This window comes from Rosa chinensis, chromosome 5 (genome assembly GCF_002994745.2).
Source record: "Rosa chinensis cultivar Old Blush chromosome 5, RchiOBHm-V2, whole genome shotgun sequence".
In the NCBI taxonomy this organism is placed as follows: Eukaryota; Viridiplantae; Streptophyta; class Magnoliopsida; order Rosales; family Rosaceae; genus Rosa; species Rosa chinensis.
The window spans coordinates 9,201,386-9,225,946 of record NC_037092.1 but is presented as its reverse complement, the minus strand read 5'-3'; the positions used below and the strand labels follow the sequence as shown (position 1 = coordinate 9,225,946).

Here is a 24,561-nt window from a genome sequence, read left to right as displayed (position 1 = left end):
CGGCTGGGAGTCCGGGGATTAGTATGCAGTTACTGAGATATCTTTCAAAATTCTAGTCCGAATACTGATTAAATGAGTGTGTTACTAACTCGTTAACATAACTACCTCACCCCCAATCAAAAACTAAAAAAATTCACCAATTACTCTTATATAACACTTACAATCCATTTAAATTTATATAAAATTAAAACAACCCGTGAAATTCCGCAGAATTTACAATCAGACACAATTTTTCAAAATCTGGATTGAAATAATGACACCCTCTTAATATTTTTTCTTGTGGGTCGTCATCCTTTTGTATTTGTTGCTCTTTTAAAACAGGGCCGGGCCGGGCCGGACCAGTCCGTGGCGGTCGAGTCCCTTACCAATTTCACCACCGCCGGAACAAACAGAGAGAGATTTTAAAGAAACTCAAACGACTCCAATCAAAACAAAACCCGGTGAGCGCCAACAATCAAAATCTCGAAACCATCGAAATGGGAGAAGAAGAAGAAGAGCCCAAGAAGAAGAGGGTGGTGGTGGAATCCCTGGGATGGCTTACGGAGTCGACCATAATGCCCAAGAAGCACCGCGCCATCGCCGGCGTCGGAGCCTCTTCTATCATGGAGCTCAAGGCCCAGCTCTACCAGTCTCAAGAAGATGCCAAGAAGTCCAAGGACCTCGCCGGCCCAGAAGCCGAGTTCCACCGCGCCAAGAAGAAGATCACCGCACAGGATGCCTTCTCCGTCAAGAACTCCGGCGTCGACACCCGGGCCCACAAGTACGTAACTTTCTACCTTATGGTCCAATTTGTTACCTGGGTTTTGCTTGATTATGCGCTGTTTGGGTGGAATTTGGATTCTTCTGGGTTAGGGTTTTGGGATTGAATTAGGGTTCAATTTTGAATTGAGTTTTTAGGGTGCTGCTTGGTGATAAAAGATTAGGTTTTTGAGCGCTCTATGTTGGAAACATATCACATTGGTAATCAATTTGTTAAAGTTGGGAACTTTCACTTGCTCCATTTTGCTGCACAATTTGAATTTCTGCTAAGATCAATTTTACGTTTTTTTTTTGGTTAAATGCAGGGACAAGCTTGAGCTGAAGGCAGTTAAGGATGGATCAGCCAGCTATGCAGCGTTGGAGAAAAAGGCTGCATTGTATGATAAGCTAGCGAGGCGAGAGCTATCTGATGAGGAAGACAAGGAAAAGTATTGCGTGGATTTCTTTGTCAAGAGACATGAGCAGGATGAATCGGAGCAAACTCAGCATCATGATTCATCTGTTGTCGCACCACCGGAGAATCAAGATGGCGAGACTGATCTTTCTATGTTGTTTAGCACAAAACCTGTGGGGCTTGGGCGGGCAGGTGCAATATGGGACAATGATGAACACAAGCGATTTGTGAGGTAAAGTCCTGTTAGTACATTACTTTTGCTATATGACAATTAATTGGCATCAAAATAATCAGACGACACAATATATCTCATCCGGTGAATGCAATGTTTATGGTAGTTAATCCAATTGATGGTATTTTCTGTAATAGTTTGATCTTTTAACATTTACCATTTTTGTAATTTGGTTATTGCTACTGATGTTGGCCATCTATGCTGTCATTGAACCAATGCTCATATTTTGGCTGGTTGGGAAGTAGAATCTCACTGCTATTGATGAAGCAACCTCTATTGACTTGTGAAGTTGTGTAACTGTTTTACATCACTTGGCCATTTTGTTTATATATATCTGAGCTACCATCCTATATGATACTTGTTGCTTGTCTGTTCACAATTTATATACCCATATGCACCTGTTATCATCTCACGTCTTTTGGTCATTGATTCCTTTTATTCAGGGAAGTTCATCAAGAAGCGAATCAAGCAAGAGAGAAAGCCTCAGAGCTCAAAGTACGCAGGCAAGAGCAAGCAACTGCTCGTCGTGAGAAGTTAAAACAAGCATACATACGGAAACAGCTAGAGAAACTAAAAGCAGCGGCACCTAATAAGGAACAGATATAATAGCAGAAGACGATTGTCAGTTTGTGGCAATATTTAAGCGGTCATATTGAGTTCACCTGCATAACCATGCAGCACTTTCGCCATTCTGAGTCCTGTTGACTTCAGGATTATATGGAGCAAACCCTAGGTGGATATGAAGGGCATGGAATCAAGTTATGTAGTCTTGGAAGAAAGAATTCGTCAATTGTACTCTAACAAAATGGTCTCTGTTGTTTCTTTCATGTCATACTTTTGTACAGTGGTTAATATATGGTTTGGAACTGCATTGGCTGATTATGTCAAGCTGAAGGTATGCAAAAAGTTTCGGATCTCAAAATTATAAACACGCATTAGTACCACATGTACTTCAAGTTATTTTCACATACCTGTATGCAATTTCTCTATCTGTAACAAGTTTTTTAGATGCCTCTAAGTTATTGCTGCATAATCTTTCGATATCATAAGGCTGTTTAGCCTGTTCTGGATGATCATTTTTAACTTCGGCAATGGAGGTATACTTTGAGATTTGGATGTCATTTATATCTGAATCAGGGAATGAAAGGGGGCTCCTCATTTATATCTGAATCAGGAAATGAAAGCGGAAAAAAGTTGGGAAAATAAAATAAAATTTAAAAAAAAAGGGTTGAAATTGTCAGAAGTGGGATTTGAACCCACGCCCTCTCTCGAAGACCAGAACTTGAGTCTGGCGCCTTAGACCACTCGGCCATCCTGACTGTTGTTGTATGTTACGTTAAAAATATATATAAAATTATATTATACACTTGCACTTAAAGCCAAAACCGTTCAGTCTGTCAGAACATTTCATACTAACGATTAGGATCGACCCAAATTTCATTAATTTCGAACCGAGTAATGAACAAAATATCTTTAATTCCTTTAGCTGTGTTTCCTTCGATCAGTTCGATGTATCAAAAAAAAAAAAACGCTTCCAAGTTCAGTCAACCAATTAATTCAAGATCTTAATTCATTTCTCTGATGAGTGGACCACACAATAAGAGGTGGTTCTCTTCTTCCATGTTATATCAATACATTTCGTGTTTTATTTCGGCGGTGAAAAGGATTTTTATTAACGAAACAATATGTTACAAAGAGAAAGCAAACTGAAGTACTGAAGTACTGAACAAAACAGCAACTAAACAACAGTTACAATAAACAACAAAAGCCCAAGCCAGCCAAGGCTGTGCATACACCCCAAAGGAGAAAACTGCAACAGCAGGACACAGGACCACCGCTGCTACCAATCAAACCTCATCAAGACACAGAAACGTCAGCGATTCGGCAACCCAAGGCATGGAAAACAACCAGATCAACCCAACGCAAGCATAGCAGATCAGATCCCAACCAGAGAAGCAAGAGATAGCCCCAAACCAAATTTCAGAACCATACGTAACATTTCGTGTTTGAGAGAGACGAGATCGATTAATTCATGTAATATCTTTTAGGCTAGCTGCACTTTTATTAATTTATTCCAATACCAATTAGTTAACATGTTTAGCAATAGAGATTGTCACCCGGAGAAACATTAAGTTGGGTGCAATACTGCTTGTAATAGTTGATGCGAGCTTGAACTTTATTTGGGGCTCCGCCACCACATTCCCCACTGTTGATGGCTCGAGTTGTGGCTCCAAATCCTTGGCTTAGAACAGAGTGAACATTGTTCATCCAAAACCATAAGCTCGCCTTGAACGCCACCACAGGGTCTGAAGCCACCTTTTCAGGGGAGTTTAAGCCGTCAAAGCCAATAGCTTTTCCGGCAGCTCCGTAATTGTAGTTCCAGGTGAGTTGGAGTGGTCCTCGCCCATAGTACTTCTTTTGAGGGTTGCATGGGTAGTCTGTACTTCTCTTGCAGTAGGTTCCGCGATTTATCTCTTCTATGTAGCAAAAATCTGCATCCATCATTCATAAAATACTCTAATTAATACGTAGATATGGAATTACGGCTGGTGATAATTAGTGCAGATATGAATTTCAGTAAACCACATTTCACCTTCCTCTATAGAGTATTATCCAAGTACAGATATGATTTTGTTTTGGGTACTTCAGTACTTGCCTATCAAACAGTTACAATTAATCCACTCTACTACAGTGATTTATATATTTAAGATAAAATGATGATGTACTTACGGCCAGTCTCATGAGTGACCTGAGCAAAGAAAGCTGCAATCTCCTGCTTATTCTTTTCAGCGGAACCGCTGGTACCAAAATTGCGGTAAGAGCCGAGGGCATTGAGAAAAGCCTGTCTGGTGTAGAAGCTCTTCCCGGCACAGTTAGCGGCAGCCTGGTTAATAATCCCATTAAAGAATTTAGTGGTCACAATGTTCGCCACCGAGTCACCGTTAGTAGTTGGTGTAGGCGTGGTGGTAGTACAAGGTCCTGCTTGACAACCCTTGCCGCAGTAGGCCTTGCTGGTGCCGCAATAACCAAATTCGCTGCAACACAGGTTGGCGGCACACCCGCAGTTTTGAGCTATTGCAATTTGGGCTACAAATGCTAGGCCTAGGATGGTGAAAAAGAGGGATTTTGTCCTAATTGTCATCTTAATCTGGTCTCTATTTGTTGTATGTGTATATAATGAGGTACAGAACTAATTAAGATGATCGAATTGGGTATTTATAGGGTATGCATTATGCATGGCATGGATGATCGAGTAACAGTTAGTGAGAAATGGTTATGTTCCAGGATTGACTTGACTTCTAAGAGGTCGACGTACAATTTGGTGTATGTCCCGGATTCCACTTACCAAATAAAAGATTAGAGATAGATAGTTTCCATTAAATTTCTATCGATTATCATAATTAGTCTCAACCAGCCGGCCGACATCCACAAATCCACTATTGACACTTTCTTTCTCTTCAAATTTATATTCATAATCTCTTGCTATCATCACCCTTAATTACGTGTCGTGATCTTAGGCCTAGGTTAATTAGAAATGGTCATGTTCCAGGATTGACTTTACTTCTAAGAGGTCGACGTACAATTTGGGTCATGTCCCGGATTCCATTCCAAATAAGATAAAAGATGGATAGTTTCCATTAATTTCTATTCATTATCATAATTAGTCTATTGATTATCATTAATTTCTAGTCACTTCGGGTCTTGGGAGCTTTTCCTCCCAGAACTTTCTTCTCTCATTTCCGTGTGAGATCATTTTATTCCTCACCAATAGTTTAAGGCCTTCATGGCTTCATGCTTCTTGGAGCTTTCTTGAACTCTGACTTGTCTTCATCTTCATTGACTTCATTGAAAAAATAAGTATCTTCATGTTGTACCTTAAGGGGAAAAAAAATTCTTTTACCTACCTTTGGCCATCAAGGAGTACTTTTTTTTGGAACGTTCACCCAATCTTCGTTGCACCACTGTGCCTTTGGAGAGTCTTGTCAACTTCTTTGAACTATTGTGTCATCGTGGCTTCAGGGAGCCTTGTCAACTTGACACCATTGTGCCATCTGATCATCTTCATTTTGGGACTTCTGCCACTTACAGGGAGCATTTTTCTCTTGACACCTTTGTGCCTTTTTATCGTGGTATCATGCTTCATTTAGGGATTTATACACTTCATTCTTTCTTTAAAGGATGTTAAACCCTTCACCTTTTATTAGGGATGTCATCCCTACATTCTTTCAGGGACTTTAACCCTTTCATCGAGGACTACATTATCCTCTCTTTCTTCTTCTCCATCTACTTTTTTTTCTCCCTCATTTTCTTCTCTTCTCCATATTTTTTACTCCCTTCCTTTTATTCTATGCATATTCTCTTCTATTTTTGTTTCTTTGCTCATCTCTCTCTCCTTTTTTTTCTTCTTCTATTCCTCCCTCATTCTGACCCCCTTTCTTTTCTTCTTCACAATCTTCTCTTCTTCACAATCTTCTCTTCTTCAATTTTTCTTCCTTCTTGTGCTCATCTCTCTCTCTCTCTCTCTCTCTCTCTCATTTTTCTTCTTTTTTGTTGACCTTTTGCCCATCAGCAATAGTTGATGCACCACAATTTGTTTTTTCTCCACCACCTTGCAACAACATGAGCAAGTCTTGGTATGGCCGGTCACTCTAACTCTTCAACCCCTTTGCAACCTTTGAGTTTTAAGGTTGATCTTCATTGAGAATTTTAATTCTCAATTCTTTCAATAGTTTTGGAGCAAATATTTTACTTCAACTATCTCATCGAGACACCATCACGTCTTTCTCATCGCTCACGATCAGCACCTAAGCCAGCACACTTGACACCATAATACTCTTGCACAAACAATTTTTGACCGTACCCAAAAGATCGAGCTTAGAGCTGTGATACCACTTTGTTGGATAATAGCGGAAGCGTAAATACTGAATAACTAATTTTGAATATGGAGATATAATACATGAATAACACACAATTCAATATGGGAGATGTACAACCCAAAGACATGTACAGAGCCCCTAGAGAGAGATATGGAGGAGACTCTTAAAATACCTGATAAAAGAATTCACTCTTACGATACTTCTACAAAATACTCCTCTACACCCTACCCAAATTTAGTTTTTTATATTTACGCTTCCGCTGATATCCAACAGATATATGATCAATCACTGTAAATTTTTCATTCGTAATTCGAAAGCGATATATATATCCATGATATCGCAGGCTGCAGCTCATTAATTATATAAGGAGAATGGTAGTCCAATATCGTCAATGAAGAAAGCTAATTAAGCAGCAATTATATCACTACAAAACTCCAAACTATTTTGTTGTACGACTAAGTTGGCTCAGTCATGCCGTCCTGGAGACGAAATTAAGCATAGTCCACCAGCCTAGACTACTACTACTCAAATTGTCAATCTTGTATGTAAACGTTCACTTTCAATTCGTAAACTAGTTCCTAGAGAATTTTGATCTACAAAAAAAAAAACAGAAAAAGAAGTGAGCAAAACATAATTGACTGCACTGCGGATCAGGGGTGAATCCAGAAATTTTTTTCAAGTAAGGCAAGTCAAAAGCAGGAGGGAAAGGGAGGAAAATTATAGAGAAGCTGCAGATTTTGGAGGCAATTATGAAGATTTTGCCTAATTTCTGTCATTTTCTTCCCCAATTCACCTTGTTTTGCCCTATTTTTGCCATTTTCACTCCCTTGCCTACACCAAATCAATGTAAAATAAAAAATCCAGTCTAGGCAAGTGCCCAAGCTGGGCTCTATGTGGATCCGCTCCTGCTGGGGATCAAACCCAAAATAGTTGATTGTGAGACGTTTTATATAATTCTGTATATAAAACCCAATTTTACCTAAAGCCTTATATACATCATAGGACATGCATATTCATATTTTAACCATCATATTTTAACCATCCTATTTGGAATAAAAGGGTTTTTAACCGAGACTCGTACTCTTTGTTTTGTTTAATAACTCCTTTAAATCTGTAATAACATATCTAAGTGCTTTAAAAATGTGTATGTATATAGCATTACAGAAGAAAGAAATCAACTCAGAATATTCTTAAGGGGGAATTTTTTAAAAGTAGGATAATATAGGGGTTGTCTACAGTACTTGGATGTTTATTATACACTTGATGGCACGTTTACTTACTTGGAATGGAAAATAATCATGAATCGGAGACAAGTGGAATGGGAGAAGAAAGGAATCGGTATTGATTCCGGAGGAATGATTCCTAAACTCATCTCCTCCCTTTGTAATCGAATTCCTGAGTATTCAGGAATCGATTCATGATAAGGAGGTGAGACCTACATCCATTCCGATTCCTTCATGTGTTAGTAAACGCAGGAATTCTTTTACCCGGAATAATTCCGATTCCTTTATGTGTTAGTAAACGCAGGAATGTTTTTACCCCGTAATCATTCCCTTTCCTTCCAAGTAAGTAAACGTGCCCTCATTTTACATCTAATTGAACTAAACTTACGATTTAATTAAACAAAATTGACAACATTGACAACAAAGCTATCACATTTGTTTTACACATTTATATATAATTGAACTAAGTTACCACATCAACAACAATTTGTTCATAAACTTGTAAAAATATCGTAGGTGGAGTAATTACTTCTAATAGAACTAAAATTACCCAAAAAATAACTCTATTTACCATAATGATCGGTTAAGATCGATCATTCTATCAAATTGACTGCTGATCATAAAATCTCTATTTGTCCTTAGCTTAACATGTGCATTGAGTAATCAATCAAGGTTTCGTGAGCAGTGCGGTGGCGCTTCTGGCTCCGATCTGCAACAGGGCACTCCAGCATTGCAAGCGGTAAGAGGATAAGGGCTTCATCTCCTTTGTGCGTTCGAAGGTTGGTCTGGTCAGAGAAAAGAGGCGAAGTACAGACCTTGTGGTGGTTTTGCAACAGAGATCGGCATTTGCTTTGGTGGAATCGGGTTTGACGAGGAGGAGATTGGCGTCACGGTTTCGGGACTAGAGGAGGAGCGAGGTCGGAGAATTCCTGCTAGAGATCGGAGGTCGAATTGCTGGTTGAGGCCTCGGGTTCATGCTTGCAGAACCAGTCTAGTGCAACAAGTGCAGTCGCTAGCAGCTTTGGTGGGCGGCGTGATGGTTACCATGGTCCCCTGTCTGGGGAGGCCGCTAAACTGATTAGGTGGTGGCGGCCAGTTCTTGGAAATGCCAGATTCAGCAACTGGATGTGAAGAGCGTAGGGTGTGGGCAGTGGGTCGTGGGCCTCGACCTTCATGGGCTACAGAGATGCAATCTAGAGAATTGGGCCTAGGTTAGGCCAATTCCCCTATTTTTCTCACACTTGGGTCGGGTTTGGGCTTTTTGGGGGTGGTCTGCCCGCTCTTTGTCCTGCATCTGTTCCTAGAATGTTGTTGTGGGTGTGTTGAATGTTGTGACATACACCAAAAGAGTCTTAGGAGTCAAGATGTTCGGGACATTGGTTCTATTTTCAGGCAGTGTTGGATTAGGGAGTTTTTAAATTATGCATTTTCTCTTTCAGCAGTTCCTTTAGGATTTTAGTTTTGAAGTATGGATTTCTTTTGGATTTAGTATTCTTCGTGAGCTTGTATTGTAATATGAGGGGTGCTTGTACCCTTCATGCTTGACCAAGTGAGGTCGTCATGATTTCGATCAATGGATTAGTCTTCCGTTGCCCTAAAAAAAAAAAACATGCGCATTGCATGATTATTTCAGTCTCTAGCTACGTACCTCTTCCTTCTTACTCTTTGGTCTGCATATATATTTAGCTATAGTTTATACTCAGATGCACAAAGTTTATACAGCTCACTTATCTTGGGAACGTTTAATTATGTAAGCATATATTTTACAGATATATCCAGCTTCTTAAGTAGGGCTGGGCGTCCGGACCCGAAAGACCGAGGGCCCGACCCGAACCGAGTGAAAAAGCCCGAATCGGTTCGGTTTTAGAATTGAAATTCTCGGTTCGGTCTCGGGTTCCATATTTTCAGGGCCCGAAAGCCCGAACCGACCCGAATACTGTAGCACATGCCACATGTCAGTCTATGATTGGGTGTTAAAATAATAAGTTAAATATTTAAAAAATAATAATACACAACCCTAAACCTAAAGGCCTCCGTGTCCTCCAGTGAGTCCAGTCCACTAACTCGAGTACTCGACACTCGACAGACGACAGCCTCCTCTCTTTGCTTGCCCCAAATCTCCCTCAGTCCCTCTCACTCTCTCAGTCCCTCCTCTCTTTCTCTCTCTCTCTCTCTAGTTTCTCTCCAGTTTCTCTCTCTCTCTCTCTCTCTCTCTCTCTCTAGATCGAAAGGGCGGCTCGCAAGTTGGAGACGTTGGTATTGGATCTGAGCTTGAATTGGATCGGCGGAAGGAAGACCCAGCCAACCATCCGGTGTGTGGAATTAGGGTTTCGATTTCGTTTTCGGTGGAGAAAATTCTGATGGGCGATCTAGTTTTTCGCGATTGATAAGGGAATTGGAAGGGTGTGGATTAATGGTAATGGTTGGAATTGAAGGCGCGATCGGGATTGGGGAAAATGCAAGGCTATGCATGGGAGGGGAGGTGAGGAGAGGAAACGGAGTCGGCACATGTTGACAAGCTCCGGCCTGCTCCGGCCTGGGAGCTAAGTATGAGTTCTTAGCTCCGGCCTGCTCTCTATGAGTTGTCTCGATCTCCGAATATCGAAATCCTCCTCCGCTCTCTCTGTCACGGAATCAAAACTGAAGGTCAAGGCTTGACCGTTACTTTTTCTCAACGTCTCTCTCTCTCTCGCTATGATCAAAGCTTCTTCTTCTTCTTCTCTGCTATACCCAGGTATTCGGTTCTTCTTCTTCTTCTCTCGTTATGACTAATCTGTGTTCTGCAGTTCATTTGGTAGAATAGTCTTACCAAAGCTGGGTTCTTTTTTCTTTTTCTTTTTTTAATCTGTGTTCTGCAGTTCATGTGCTATCAAGGTTTTATCTGTTAAAACTTTTAACTTACGCTTAATCTCTGGAGGCTAAACAAGTGACTAATCAACAACTCTCGATTCCAGAGTTTTAGTACTAAATTCTCGGTTTAATGGAACTGTTCTAGGCTGAAACTGTTGGTTAGTGATGATATTGGATTCATGGATTGTTGGTTAGTGATAAACTGATGATATTGGAACTGTTCTAATGGAACTGTTGGTTAGTGATGATTCATGCGTTTAATGGAACTGTTCTAGGCTTTTTCAGTTAATGGAACTGGGTTTCTCAGTTACTTTTTCTGTTTCTCTCTTCAACTTTGTAAATTGATCAGCTTTCAAATGTGAATGCAGAGCTGCAAGTTGGAGTAGTCATGGAGTTCTAGACCTGTTGAGCATGGGAGCCGGCCTAGCAGCAATTTGTGATTTTGTGCAAAACGGGAGGATTGTGTTCATGTTTCTGTTGCAGTTGTAGTACCATTCAATCTTTGAATTTCAAATGATTGAACACATGGTTGAAATGATTGAATAAGTTGGAATGTTGGATTGTTTTCTGTTGGACAATGGACAATGTATTTGTGAGTTTGTGACTTTGTGTAGTAAACTATATAAATTTGTAATAATGCATGATTACTGTTATGTTAATGAGATAATAGGATATGCATTCTAGTCTTCCAGGTGCCAAAATGAGTGGCAAATGACAGGGTGCAGAATTGTATTTGGAAAACAGGGAAAACATGCAAACATTCTTGAACTGGAATTGGGCCCGAAAAAAGCCCGAAAGCCCGAACCGGCCCGAACCGGTTCGGTCCCTGTCGGTTTTCATTTCAAAAAAAGCCTGAACCGAAATTTTCGGTCTCGGTCTCGGTTTTACTGATTTTCGGACCCAGCCCGACCCGAGCCTAGGCCTATTCTTAAGTAACAAAGAATGTACATACTTATCATAATCTTTATCCATACCACAACAAAAAAAATTCTTGTTAATACCAAATTCAATCAACAAATAACCAACCAGAGAATCATTGATCACATTATTCAGAATCGAATTCGATACCAGTACACTTACTGACTGCAGTGTTTTCAAGACCTTGAACATGCTCATCAGTAAGTTCAATATTCATAATCTGATCCTCTTGTTGTTGTTGTTGTTAATTTAGATGATACACCTTCCCCAACTCATTCATCATCATCTTCAAGGATGACTTGTTCAAACTACAGTGTCATCTCAGAAGCGATCTTTGATCCTTCTAAGCCTCCTCTGAAATTTTCCAATATATACACACAACAATTCAATATTGAACTTGTATGAACCAACACAATCAAACTACTTCATCAATCATGAAGAAGTTAACCAAAAAAAAAAATTCAACCAATTGTGTAATTCAAGATTCATAGACTGCCCAGGTTGACAATGTCCCTGAGCATGAGTTATATATTGTAGATCATCATAGCATAACAAATTATTTATATTCACATTTGATTAGATTGTAATATGTTAATTTTCTTTTCTTTTTTCATTTCTACAGCCCCTAGAATTCGTAAAATATTCATTGTCGAATAACGTAGCTAAAAAGATGCCGAAGAAGAAGAATACAGTATAGGCTGTATGGCATTCATATCTGGTTTCATGTTCTTATATTGGTAACTGGTCTTTTCAGCGTCAAAGTTAATTAATTTCTTCTGCTGTAGCAGAATGCATGCCCTGCAACATGCAGACGTTGCAGACTATGCATATAAACTTATAAAGGAGCGAGTAAGGGTCCAAAGTGCCATTACCGGTAGATGCATTAATCTACCCCTTTGGTTTATGTAAAATTGTCGATGCTACGCCCCTTCATATGCTTGGTCGTAAAGACACTAGAAAGACGGCATTATTCTCCATCCAAATAGGGAGCCAAATTCTCTTAAAGGCCATGGGTTTCTTGCATATCATCAATACAGCATACACATGTGTGTTCTAAGTAATCAACATTGTGCGATGTACATACCGCTCATTACACTAGTCATAAAAGGAAGCTTAACTGAACAAAAGCACCGCTCATTACACAGGTCACAAAAGGAACCAGCGAGAAATTAAAAAAAAAAAAAAAAACCAAAGCACGCATGAAAAACTGGACAATTTTGTTGCTTGATCTACGTGTCTAACATGCGCATCCACGCACTGACACATCCACCAAACCAACCTACTCCTCTTCATCACCTTTCACCGCCACCACCTCCTCCTCTTCCTCCGCCTCCTCCCTCTCACTAAACGACAGCGACTCCCTCCTTATCAAGAACCTCCCGGTGGGCGGGACCCACAGGTTGAGCAGCCCCTGAGGCCTCCCGGACGGCCTCCACACCTGCACCGTCAAGCACTGTATCGGATTGTCCGCCGGCTCTCGGGCGTCGCCGCCCTTCAAAACGTCGCACAACAGCACCCTGGCTCTCCCCACCGGCTTCTCCCTCACGTGCCCGTGAGCGTAGATGTCCACGTTCACCGCCGCCAGCACGTGCTCCTTGTCCGCCATCTCCTCCCTGAACTTCACCCTCACCACCTCGTTCCACGTGGGGTTGGTGCCGCCGTGCTCGTCCACCCGCGTCCTCGCCACGTGCACGTCCTTCTCCACGTACACCACCGCGTAAGGTCTCATGTGCGTTACGTGCTTCACGTCCTTGAGGTCTTGCGCCGAGATTATCAGGACCTCTATCTCTCGGAGCTTGGCCGCCGCCGCCGTCTTGCTCCTTCTCCGGAATTCAACTACTTGGTTCATTTTTAGCGCTCTGGAGATTATTTTGAGAGTGAGAGTTACAGAATGAGGACGAGCTCGAGAAGGACCGAGAGAGTGTGAGCTGCGTGATATAGTAGATGGTAAGTGGGCCTTCATTTCGAAAGGCCCAAATAAAATTTCATTAATGGAGGTTAGTCACAAGGTGGTAAGAAGTTACAAGGTTAATGCATGATTAACCTCAACAGTACCTTCAGTAACACAAAGTATAATCGTTCATAGTAAATAGATTAGGGAGTCCTAGCTGGTCAAAACGTTTCTTTAAGTCCTGTGCAAAGTGACTAGAGAGCAAGTCAAGATCAGTCATCCAAATTCCATTGTCATCTTTGATTTTGCTAATGTTATTTAATTTCTTTTTAATGAAAGTTTTACCACTTTGGCGATAACCATTAGATTAACGCTTGTATTAGAGAGAAATTGAATAACATTAGAAATTAAGAAATTCAGTTTACTTTCATTAGTCTATCTTTGTCCAGTGAACTTCAATTTGTCCAATGAAATTAAAATTTTAATTTATTTAGGGTGGTGCTATTCGCACACCCATTTTCTCTATTCACACACTCCATCTATTTTTCCATTACTTTAATACAATTTTTTTTTTTACAAAGTACCCTAAACTACCCTATCTTGTTTTTTTTTCTTCTATTCGGCAAGTCAATCATGAATTAAACATTATTATACAATAAAACAATTTTTTCTCGCGAATGTCATTGTTGATTAGAAAAAGGGAAATTTTATTCGCACATCCCTAAATACGTAATACACACCTCTTACTTAATACACCACCCATTTGATTTTTTATTCTATCATTTTATCAAATACACCACTCAAACTACTTAAATTATCCTCAAATCTCAAAATTCTATATAAAATCAATATTAAAATCACCACGCTAAACTTTATCATAATCATAACATTCTATATATATCATAATGAATTTAAATGCGTTTAATCATCATAATAATTTTAATTTTCTTTCAATTATTATCATAAGACCTGTACAATCTTAACAATTTTGTTATTCAAAATTGTTGGTAGTCAAGATTGTTAAAAAATAATCAAGAACACATGAAGAGGATCCCAACTAGGTTTATAACTACATTGTTACTATTTTCTCTCCATTAGTTATCATGAAACAACATATACAATCATAAGGATTTTGTAATGCAAAATTGCTAGTAGTCAAGCTTGTAGAAGAAGATTCCAATTATATCATACTAGGTTTTATTTTCTTTCTATTAATTACCAAGAAACAATATGAACGATCAAAAGAATTTTGTAATGCATAATTGCTAATAATCAAGTTTGTCATGAACTCATGACAAAGATTTCAACTTGAATTTATAACAATATTAAAAGCTATTAAACATATTCCAACTATAGTTCCTTTTCTAATATGAATGTCTTTTTAGTCATTTCATTTACTCATATAATATGATTTTAAATGTAGAAAAATTAGAATGTGTATTAAGTATTTAGAGATGTGTAAATAAAATTTCTCTTAGGAAAAAAAAAACCGATGCCCAGGAGGAAGTGCAATCTGTCAAAAGTTCTGCAATTATAGTATGTCAAACTTTAGGGCTCAGATGAAAAATCACGATGTAACTAAGTTTGGAGATTTATGTATGTCATCGTGACTGCTATACAAAACTGAAGAAAGACATAAGCATATCACCTAAACTAAAGGAGATCCAAAACCTCTCACATTTGATTAAGCAACGTTGATTCAAGATACTATTCCCAGTGACATAAAGCATTTTGTAGAGTGATGATATGACTAAAGTCAAAATGAAATCAAAGCGTCAATAATTTCAAAATTATCAATCAACTCAAGTCAAAACCATGATTAGCAAGCAAGTCATACCAAAATCAAACTAAGATGAACAGAAAGCACAAAGTTAAACCTCCTAGTCCACCAAATCGCTGAGAAATTGATTTTTTTAGTAAAGACTAAAGAGTGATGAATTGAAATACACCAAATAATTTCAATTACAATCTTACCAGGAATGATGGATTCAAAAGGGCTCGAATGATTACTAAACTCATACCCATTTTCTATACTCATATTTAAGGATAAAGTGTTTAATTGAATACATAATATACTGTATGATGGTTTGTCAACTTGGAATACCAAAGTATAGTCCTCAGCTTTATACACTCTTTATAAATGGGCAAATATACACTTGGCCCATCAAGTTCTGTGACCACATAAACTCACACTTTGTTTAACAAATGACACACAATTTTCATTTGAAAATCTCCCCCCTAGCCCCAAATAATGGTTGGGCACTGTATCACATGCATAGCACTAGAACAAATTATCAAATATTCCATACTTGTCTGGAAAGAGTATTATTCCGCTAATCTTGCAATATAAACACAGGCTGGTACAGAGTTTAGTGGAGTGAGAGAGACAATTATATATGTGAAAGCCCACACTACCACCAAATGATTTTGTTTGTGGTTAAAGCAACACAAATTAGCAGCTGGCATATTCTGATTAGCCAACTCCCATAAACCTTCCCTATAAAACCCACTTTACACCTTCTCATTTTCCTCAATCAAAGCCAAAACCCACTTCCACTGTAATTCTCACCAGTACTTCATCTTGCTTACATATACAAGAATTAGTGAGCAGAAATGGAGGGTTGCAGAATGGCTATAGTTTTCACCATCTACATCATTGTCCTTGTGAGCTTTGCTTCTTTCAAAGCCACAGTTGCTGCTGAAGATTTTGCACCTGCACCAGCTCCAATGGAAAGCAAAGCAGCAGCTCTGGGTGTTCCAGCTGCTCTAGGGGCCATCGCTTCTTTGCTGGCTTGGTTTTATTAAGCTTTTGCACCTGCACCAGCTCCAATGGGAAGCAGAGCAGCAGCTCTGGGTGTTCCAGCTGCTCTAGGGGCCATCGCTCCTTTGCTGGCTTGGTTCTATTAAGCTTTCAATTCGATTCCATTATTCGTACTTTTCAGAAGTCTTGTTCAATTGTTCTTTATGATTAATGTGATGTTTTGATTTCAGTATTGCATCATACATATCTCCACTTTTTGCCAAGTATTTCATGATTGAAGCTAATTCTTACATTACTAAGTCTTCAAAATGAGACATCAGACCAATCGTTATCAATGTAATGAAAAGAGGTATAGTATTGATGTACAAGATATATTGGAAAAAGCATATATGCCATCACAGGCTACTAAAAATGGGGATACTGATCTGCCAACATAATTTTCTGAAATCAAACTTAGAGGTCACCGTTGCTTAACCGAACCAAATAGTTCCTTGTATGTACGCTTGGGGGCATCAGCACTGGAAACTATCTCAACTACCTTGTAAGATGCTTCAGGAGTGACCAATGCCTCAACAGCTACTTCCGCAACCAGATCCCTGGAGATGGTGCCTCCAGATAGAGTGTCCTACAAAGAGAAAAAGTACATTGAAGCTACTAGGTTTATTGTACATAGCAAGACTATGAAATTGGAAAAATTGGCAACAAATTCAGCGTGTTACCTCTGGCTCCATCACAAGATTCCCTGTTGGAGGTTCATTTCTCAACCCGCCAGGCCTTATTATTGTGTAGTTTATACCAGACTTCCTGATATAATTCTCTGCCTGAAGCTTTGCGATTAAAGTGAGTCCAAATATATTAAGAAAAATGTAAGCCGGATTGAGAATCTGCCCCATTGATGCTCCATTGACTAAAATGGAACTGACCAGAATAAACCTCTTCACACCAACTTTACGGCATGCATCGACAAGGTTAACTGTCCCAAAATTATCAACCTGCACCAAAGATGGCCATTTCTTAGACAGCAAATCATTAACTATCAATAGCACCCAACAGCAGCAAGAGTAAGGGAGGGAGCAGGACAAGAACCACCAACGTATTTCCAGATATTGTAACCATGAAGAAATGGCCGCATTTGGCGAATCCAATTCAGATAGTTAGTATCGGTGAGTTTAAGAAATGAGCGACATTTGGGCAGGGAAAAGTGGTGGGAGAGGTAGACATGATAAGGAAGGAGGGAGAGGGAAAAAAATCTTCGTCAGAGGCTGTGTAGCTCCGATGAAAGAATTGGGAAGTCGTAATATTCTCATTCATATGATAATGTATATATAAGTACATTTGTGATTATCAAGTACAAAGGTCAAGCTTATCTAAACTACTTTGGAATTATCTGTACAACATATCTTGGATAAACAGAAACACACAAAAAGCAGATTTGCAATTCTAGCAACTTAGAAGTAGGATTGTTGAACATTTTTGGCATTAAAATTGCATTTGAAGCCAATACAAGGTAAGAATTCATTTCCCACTCTAAGGTTCTTTCATTGCTAGCCAGGGGCTGAAATTTTGGATTTCTTTTCACAGAAATTTTCAGCAGTCAGTCAATTTCAAAAGTAAGATATATGCAAATATAGAAGTCATAATTAAAAAGAAAAAAAAAAAAAAAGGGCTTTTAGATTGTATACCAAAGATTTTTCAGCTATATGAACTCAACCTAAAGCAGAAGGTTGTGCAAACTTATAAAGTCTCTAATCCATACAACATAACTTCTTCTCATTCACTCATGCCTTCCAGAACCCAGTGTATCCTCAAACCAACATGGCTTTGATAATCTCCACAACAGCGACTTCTAATTGAGGACTCAGCTGTAAATCAAATACTTTCTTGAACGAAACCATTGTCTGATGGCACACTCTATGACCCTCGTTTCCACCAAGAGTAAAGGGTATCATCATTAAAAGGATGTTCATCTAGTTTCATTGATCATCTTATAAAATGTTTCCTTCTCAACAAACATGAAAATCTACCTAATCCCAATGTCAAGGTTGAACCTAAACAAACAGCCCTTTTGCCTAATCATACTACACATCACAAAACCAAAGATGCAGGATACAAAGCAAAATGCCAACATAGATCATAATTGCATAGGTAAAGAATCAAATGTAACCTTCCATGGAGCAAACACATCCCATCCATAGCTAAACCCCGTGGCGCAAATCACAGCTTCCGAATCATTACTAATTGCTTCTGCCAACTTCGCAGAACCCTCTGTCACATCTGCTTTCACCTACAAGAAAACACAATGCACCATCAACCAAACCACCCCAAAACTCAAATTCAATCCTCACCATCAAATCCACCCCTGCACTTTAAATTTCAAACATACTCACAATTTCAAGAGCTGGGTTGTTGCTTGGAAGACTAGTTTTGGCTTTTTCCAAGTCCCGAACTCCAGCTTTTACTCCATAACCCCTAGCCAGTAACTGCTCAACAATTCTTTTACCAGTGCTCCCAGTAGCACCAGCCACAAAAATCTTCTTCAAACCATTCACACTTGTTGCTTCAGTTGTGGTCTCAGTAACTTCCTCTGTGATTTCATTCCCAGTGGTTTCACTCCCTTCCATCTAAAGTAAACCTGCAACTGTTAGTTTAAGTACAAAACCAGAGGAAGAGTTCAAGGTTAAAAGAGATGGTGTACCTTAGAGGAGTTAAGGATGGGGAATAAGGGCCTGGTAGTGGAGGAGGAGGAGAGTGAAATGACGGAAAAGGGTTTGGTTGTGGAGAGAGGGGAGTAGTGGTGGCTCTGGGAGTGAGTGTTGGGGAGACGGAGAGGAGGGTTCGTCGGGATCGGAGCTAAGAGAGAAGAAGGGTTTCTGAGAATGAGAGGCAGCGGAGCTGCCATTTGCTTTATCTCAACTCTTCTACTTATTTCTTGGCCTCCAAGTCCAACCAAGTCCAAACATGACGTGTTCTTTTTTTCTCTTTCCTTTTTCTAATTGATCGATTTTAATTACCAAAAAGAAAAATACTGTCTTTTCTTGCCCTCGAAGTCCTTTTTCCAAAGTCCCACTTGCCAATTAGTGATTGAATTTTGGTAGATAATATAAAAAAAATAGAATGATGGAATATTTGATATTTAAATACACCAAAATTAAGTTATGTAAAATTGTAAATACGTGACTAAAAATATCATATAAATCGCCTAAAATTATTTAATCTAAGTGACATTAATCTTTTTTTTATAAATAAGTGGTCGTGAGTTTCTTAACCATCTCATATAAGCCACTTGACATCAAGTCTTTCGGACCTCAGTTCATGATCAACCCATTACAAAGAATGGAGAAAAATAAGTTTCATGGCCACAGTTATACTTTGGAGATCTTTAACTTGGTAGTAGCAATAGTTCTAAGTAAAAGAGGTTGGAATTCTAATAACATATGAACGCCTACACTCCTTAAAAATCGTATAGAAGCTTACATGAAAATGTTACTACATCAATAGTGATACATGAGAAGCCAAAACCTAAAGTAAATATTTCCCTCCAAAGTTGTCAAACCTGTCGCTGATTTCTGCTCCCCCTGAAATTCATTACTTCTCTGTTACTCACCATACAGTATCGTATTAACCAAAAGCGAATCCAGAAAATTGTTAAAGACCGGTAAAATAGTAAAATTTGTTTGAAGTAGCAAGGTTGGCAAATACATGTGGAGTAACTTCGAAATGGAATAGATTCTCACAGATCTCAGCTATTGTAGCATGAAAAGTTATCGTACCTACGGACATACCTTGCGTTACACATTGAAGGTGAGCCTACAACTTATGAGATCATAACCACTGTTCCATCAGCTATCATCACTCTGTTATCCTCTTGAAGTTTCTGAAAATTATGCACTTTATGTTATTATACATCCACTATAGTAAACAACCAAGAATTCATATTTAGCAAACTTGACATAAGCATCATTATTCACAATACAGTTGCAATATTTCTTCAAATGATTACTAATCAACAAAGACTTTACCTCTAACAGGACTATTATCTCTGCCCTTGAGTACGGGGAATCTGCTCTTTCATTGACAGCCATCTCAATATCCTCAATGGATATGCTATCCAAGCGCTTTTCTCGCATATGCCCCCCAAATAAAGAATTAAATGCTTCTTTTCTGCAGGCGGAGAAGGAATTGCAGAAATTAGAATTGGCATTAGAAACGGTCTAGGATATGGAACTAAAAAATTAGAAAACATAAGACAACTTTGCACTACTAGACACACCTATCAGAAGAAATATTAGTAGCAGATTGGGTAGGAGGGTCATCTATTTCCATCGCATCAATTGTTGCACTAACAAGGAAAACACCAAGAGAAAAAAGGTCAGCTGAATGTTGGTGAATTTAACAATACTACTAATGCTATAAGGGAAAAATGATAAAAGGATTCAAAGATATTTTAGTAGTCATAGAAATACTTTAATTAATAACAGAGCAATTTCTACAAAGTAAATGCTTACCCATCTCTATTAGCAGTTCTATTGCGAGACCCATCATTTTCACCTGAACGATGAACATCCCTGCCATTCCTCTCCATTTCTCTTTCTTGCTCCCGTTCCTCCATGTCAGTCAACTCCTTGTGATATATTGCGAAGTTTAAAACTTTAAGAGCAGCTTCAACATCAGATTTTGTAACCTGTGAAGACAGATTTACAAGCTACCTTAAGTTTGATGAATATCAGAAATGACAGAATACAGTAGCTGATGACAAAACTATAATCCTCATTTCCTGGATGAATGAAAAATCATTATGAACAAGTCTCAGAATTCCTATTGAATCATTAAAACTGATGAGGTACCTTTCTGCTCAACTTCAATTTTGCATGAGCTGTTGAGAGACGAATGATTGTTTCCAAGGTTCTGGCAGTAATTGGAAGTGTTCCTCCAGTCTGAATAACATAAATGACAACAGTTGATCAGTTGATCATAATAAAGAACCATTGCACTAACCATATCTAAGATGGATAGTAAAAACAATGCTGACCTTTGCATTTGAACTGGCATCTCTGAGTTCTGCATATGCTGTTGCAATTTGTTCAGATGCCTGTTGGCAAAAATTGTCATTAGTTGTCAGATAGCTTCATAATGCAAAGATTGGTCTGTAATTTTACAAGTAATTGAAAAGACTCCACAAATAATAGATTCGTATTTGTTCATTTATCAGATTGCAGGAGTAGGATCGGACAGATAACCAGATCACTAGACAATTGGAAGAAAAAGAATGATATCATTTAGTAAAGACAAGGAAGAAATAAAGAATTTGGACCTCATCAGTCAGATCAGGTTGAATCCTATGCTTTGCATAATGGATGTACTTCTTTAGAAACTTGATTGTGAGGGTATCGCGCTTCTGACCCCTAGATGTTTTCTTTCCATGAAGCATCCGGTTATACTTGACAAATACAGTGGAGTCGTTATCAATTTCATCTTCTCCTCCATATCCTGAGTTCGCATCAAGCATTGCTTCACCTACATTTATAAGTTAAACTTAGTTTCTACTCCTTAAAGATCATAACACTTGAGCGAGATATTACAGCTTCAATACCTCCAGATGCAGAACGATACCGGTGCATACGCAATACATGCTCTGAGACTTGACGGTCAATATCAGGATCCATTTGATCCAATACAATAAACAGCAAATCAAAACGAGAAAGCAAAGAGTCTGGAAGTCCGATATTCTTTGTTGGTGTCAATGAACGATCATACTGAAAAATTATTCCACAATCAGCACTATAAATAAATAAAAATATCCTAACAAATACACACCAAAAAGTAATTGTATACTTAATGGCAGTTGATGACCATTAGCTGTCACTTACAGAGCCATATATGGGATTTGCAGCAGCCACCACACTGCACCGCGCGTTGAGAGATGCATGGATTCCAGCTTTGGCAATAGTAACAGTCTGCTGTTCCATAACTTCATGTATGGCAACGCGATCTTGATCATTCATTTTGTCAAATTCATCAATACAGACAACACCGCGATCAGCAAGAACCATGGCACCAGCTTCTAGCCTTCTCTCTCCTGATAGCAGATAGATTAGTATTTTCCTGATAAAAGTATCATATAATGCTAATCTGTAACTGGAAGAGAAGAATATGCATCATTACCTGTCTCTTGATCTGAAGTAACAGCAGCTGTCAAACCAACACCAGAAGAACCCCGGCCAGTAGTTGATATTGCCAATGGAGCAATATTCATAATTGCTCTCAAAAGTTGAGACTTGGCAACAGAAGGATCACCAACCATCATCATGTTAATGTCACTACAAGAAACAAGACGTAAGACTTGATGAGATTCAATTTTATGCTAGAGCACTCGGGCATAGCCTTCACGTGATATCCAAAACAGAAGAAGCAAGAAACGAGGATCAGATAGGGAAAGCACAATTGGGATGAGCTTGCTTTGAGTGTAATATAGATCAGTAGCATATACATCCAACACAAATGAAGCATAACTTACCCTCGTAAGTGGGTGCCATTTTTTAAGTTCTTTTCTACTCCACCAAGCATTAATAGTATCACTGCCTTCTTTATCCATGAATGTCCATAAATAGAAGGTGCAAGTGAATTGCCAAGCAGGTCAAATGCATCATCTCTCTCTGCTATCTTTTTTATATTCGTCAGGTCTTCAGCACTGTACTGGGGTGATTGTGCCTCTTTGTTGAGCTGGGTAACATTGTTAGCTATGAGAACCGTCCTACAAAACAAGGCCACAAAGTCAAGCTTTAAAATGAAGCATTATTGTATAATAAAAACCAACTAACAATTTAACCAGTATCTACCTGAATACTCCGTTCACACTTCCCTTACTTTTACCAGGAAGAGCTTTGTAAATCCCTACAACAGCCACACGATCTCCTGGCTTGCACTTATCTACCAAGTCATCCTCAACTATGACATCCACTGTTCGTGGAAGCTGACCAGGAGCAGAGTTTTCAGGCACTTCTTGCATTGACAAAGTCTGATGATCTTTGTATTTGCACAATCCATACTCAGTCACCAATAAGTTGCCATTTTCATCCTGCGATAATAACTTTTCATATAAGCCCCTCACCCAATGACAGAACAAAGATAATCAAAGAAAAAGACTTGAGATTACCCTGGTGGGATAAACTGTTCCTGTAGGCAAACCCATGTTGGATGTAATGTCTCGGTATTCACGAGTCATAAAGTTTCCGGTTGTAGGGCAGAAATGAACACTCTTAACAACTTTTGGCCTCACAAGAGAACCTGCCAATGCATTAGCCACCATGTTAACCTCACTCAAAACTACAACTACCAACTTCAATTTATCAAGGCCGATGATTTTCTGGTCCTAATTAAAACCATTTCATTCCAATTTCTCACATAAACACCTTACATTTCTTAATTTGCTTTCGCAATTCAATCAATCAGCAGTAAAATGAAAACAAAGCAAAAGTTAGGGGAAGAAAGGAGTACATTTGGTGACAATGCCTCGAACCGAAACCATGGATCCAATGTACTCAGAGAGCAGATCTCTCGGCGTGACGCCGCGAGATACAAAGGGGCCATTAAACCCCACAAGAAGCTGATCCCCTGACTTCAAGTACTTAGGATCGATCTTGCTGGCGACCTCCGTGGCCGCATCGTTAAACGCTTGCATATAATCACTCGGATTTCTCAGAATCCTGAATTCGAAATTTCCCAAATCGAAAATCAAATCAGCATTTGCCAGAAAACCTAAGAAAAATTGGGGCTAATTGAGCTAGAGTAGTAGAGAAAAGTGAACTGAGACCTGTTGCCGAGGTCGCCGTAGGAGTGGAGATCGGAGATGTTGACGATGAGGCGGCGGTCCTTGCGGTTGAGGACGGCCTTGATGTCGTCCATGTACGTCTGGGAAATTCACACCAGATTAGTTAGAGAAAGAAAGAAAGAAAGGAGAGGGAGGGAGAGAGAGAGAGAGAGATTGAGAAGACGTACTCCATCTTCCAAGAAGGTAGTGAGCTCTCGGCGGTGAGCGGCCCTGACTTCTTCGCTGATGTCCATTTTCTTTCGATCGTGGTGTTTGCGGAGCGTAGAGAGCAGCGGCGGCGGCGACGACGATGACGAAGGTGATTGAGATTTGGGAAGAGAATGGGGGAGAACCTAATCGAAGCCCTTTTTCGGGACTGGGGTACATTGAATTTGGCGGGAAATTGGGGGAGTTTGGCCTTACTTTTGGCGCCCATCCATTTTTGGCCTTTTTCGGAAAAATTAGAGAACATATAATATAAAAAGAATTAAGTTTTTCAGTTTTGTTTTTTTATTTATTTTTTTTAAATCGTGTTTTATCAGTGATGTAATTATGACACGAAAAAATTTCAAGAAATAAAGGCATTAACATAGTTCGGCACTCAAGGCAAAAACCTTATTTCACACTTTTTTTTTTATTGAATTTCTCTGGTGCCAATTGCATCATTGGTAAAAATTTAATTTTTTTTATTACATCAACAAACTCAAATTACAACAATTAGATTTTATCTCTAAATGGGAAGACTAATACCACTAGATCAAACGGTATTTGATTAAAATATGATTTTTAAGATCCCTTTTTTTAGACAAAATTTCTCAAATTTCTAACTAAATAAAAAAATCTGGTTGT

At 39.0% G+C, this 24,561-nt stretch overlaps 4 protein-coding genes and 1 non-coding gene across 6 annotated transcripts; 1 reads left to right on the top strand and 4 right to left on the bottom strand.

Moving 5' to 3' along the window:
• Nucleotides 1–323: 323 nt before the first annotated feature.
• On the top strand, nucleotides 324–2,394 carry LOC112167665 (uncharacterized protein At4g18257). The gene is made up of 3 exons (XM_024304714.2): nucleotides 324–760; nucleotides 1,065–1,385; nucleotides 1,829–2,394. Exons 1-3 carry the CDS (start codon nucleotides 477–479, stop codon nucleotides 1,989–1,991), a joined length of 768 nt encoding a protein of 255 aa, XP_024160482.1. The 5' UTR covers nucleotides 324–476; the 3' UTR covers nucleotides 1,992–2,394.
• Nucleotides 2,395–2,620: 226 nt separating this feature from the next.
• TRNAL-CAA lies at nucleotides 2,621–2,704 on the bottom strand. The gene has a single exon. It is a non-coding gene; the product is annotated as a tRNA-Leu (tRNA).
• A 710-nt stretch (nucleotides 2,705–3,414) lies between these two features.
• LOC112165934 (endochitinase EP3) lies at nucleotides 3,415–4,628 on the bottom strand. The gene is made up of 2 exons (XM_024302644.2): nucleotides 4,116–4,628; nucleotides 3,415–3,877 (listed from the first exon to the last, which is right to left on the bottom strand). Exons 1-2 carry the CDS (start codon nucleotides 4,525–4,527, stop codon nucleotides 3,483–3,485), a joined length of 807 nt encoding a protein of 268 aa, XP_024158412.1. The 5' UTR covers nucleotides 4,528–4,628; the 3' UTR covers nucleotides 3,415–3,482.
• Nucleotides 4,629–16,185: 11,557 nt separating this feature from the next.
• Nucleotides 16,186–18,871, bottom strand: LOC112167185 (uncharacterized protein At2g34460, chloroplastic). The gene is made up of 5 exons (XM_024304154.2): nucleotides 18,601–18,871; nucleotides 18,293–18,526; nucleotides 18,070–18,189; nucleotides 16,625–16,897; nucleotides 16,186–16,530 (listed from the first exon to the last, which is right to left on the bottom strand). Exons 1-5 carry the CDS (start codon nucleotides 18,802–18,804, stop codon nucleotides 16,366–16,368), a joined length of 996 nt encoding a protein of 331 aa, XP_024159922.1. The 5' UTR covers nucleotides 18,805–18,871; the 3' UTR covers nucleotides 16,186–16,365.
• A 291-nt stretch (nucleotides 18,872–19,162) lies between these two features.
• LOC112166531 (DNA replication licensing factor MCM3) lies at nucleotides 19,163–24,081 on the bottom strand. Of its 2 annotated transcripts, none has more exons than XM_024303401.2 (17): nucleotides 23,901–24,081; nucleotides 23,716–23,813; nucleotides 23,400–23,608; nucleotides 23,059–23,189; nucleotides 22,742–22,980; nucleotides 22,420–22,656; nucleotides 22,068–22,222; nucleotides 21,773–21,981; nucleotides 21,496–21,658; nucleotides 21,217–21,419; nucleotides 20,935–20,994; nucleotides 20,750–20,839; nucleotides 20,411–20,586; nucleotides 20,176–20,244; nucleotides 19,925–20,066; nucleotides 19,676–19,779; nucleotides 19,163–19,480 (listed from the first exon to the last, which is right to left on the bottom strand). In XM_024303401.2, the coding sequence occupies exons 1-16, from the start codon at nucleotides 23,964–23,966 to the stop codon at nucleotides 19,720–19,722; spliced, it is 2,307 nt and encodes a 768-aa protein (XP_024159169.1). In that variant the 5' UTR covers nucleotides 23,967–24,081; the 3' UTR covers nucleotides 19,163–19,480; nucleotides 19,676–19,719. The 2 variants fall into 2 exon arrangements, with proteins under 2 accessions (XP_024159169.1, XP_024159168.1); XM_024303400.2 differs by having other exon boundaries at nucleotides 19,688–19,779.
• Between the last annotated feature and the right edge of the window lie 480 nt (nucleotides 24,082–24,561).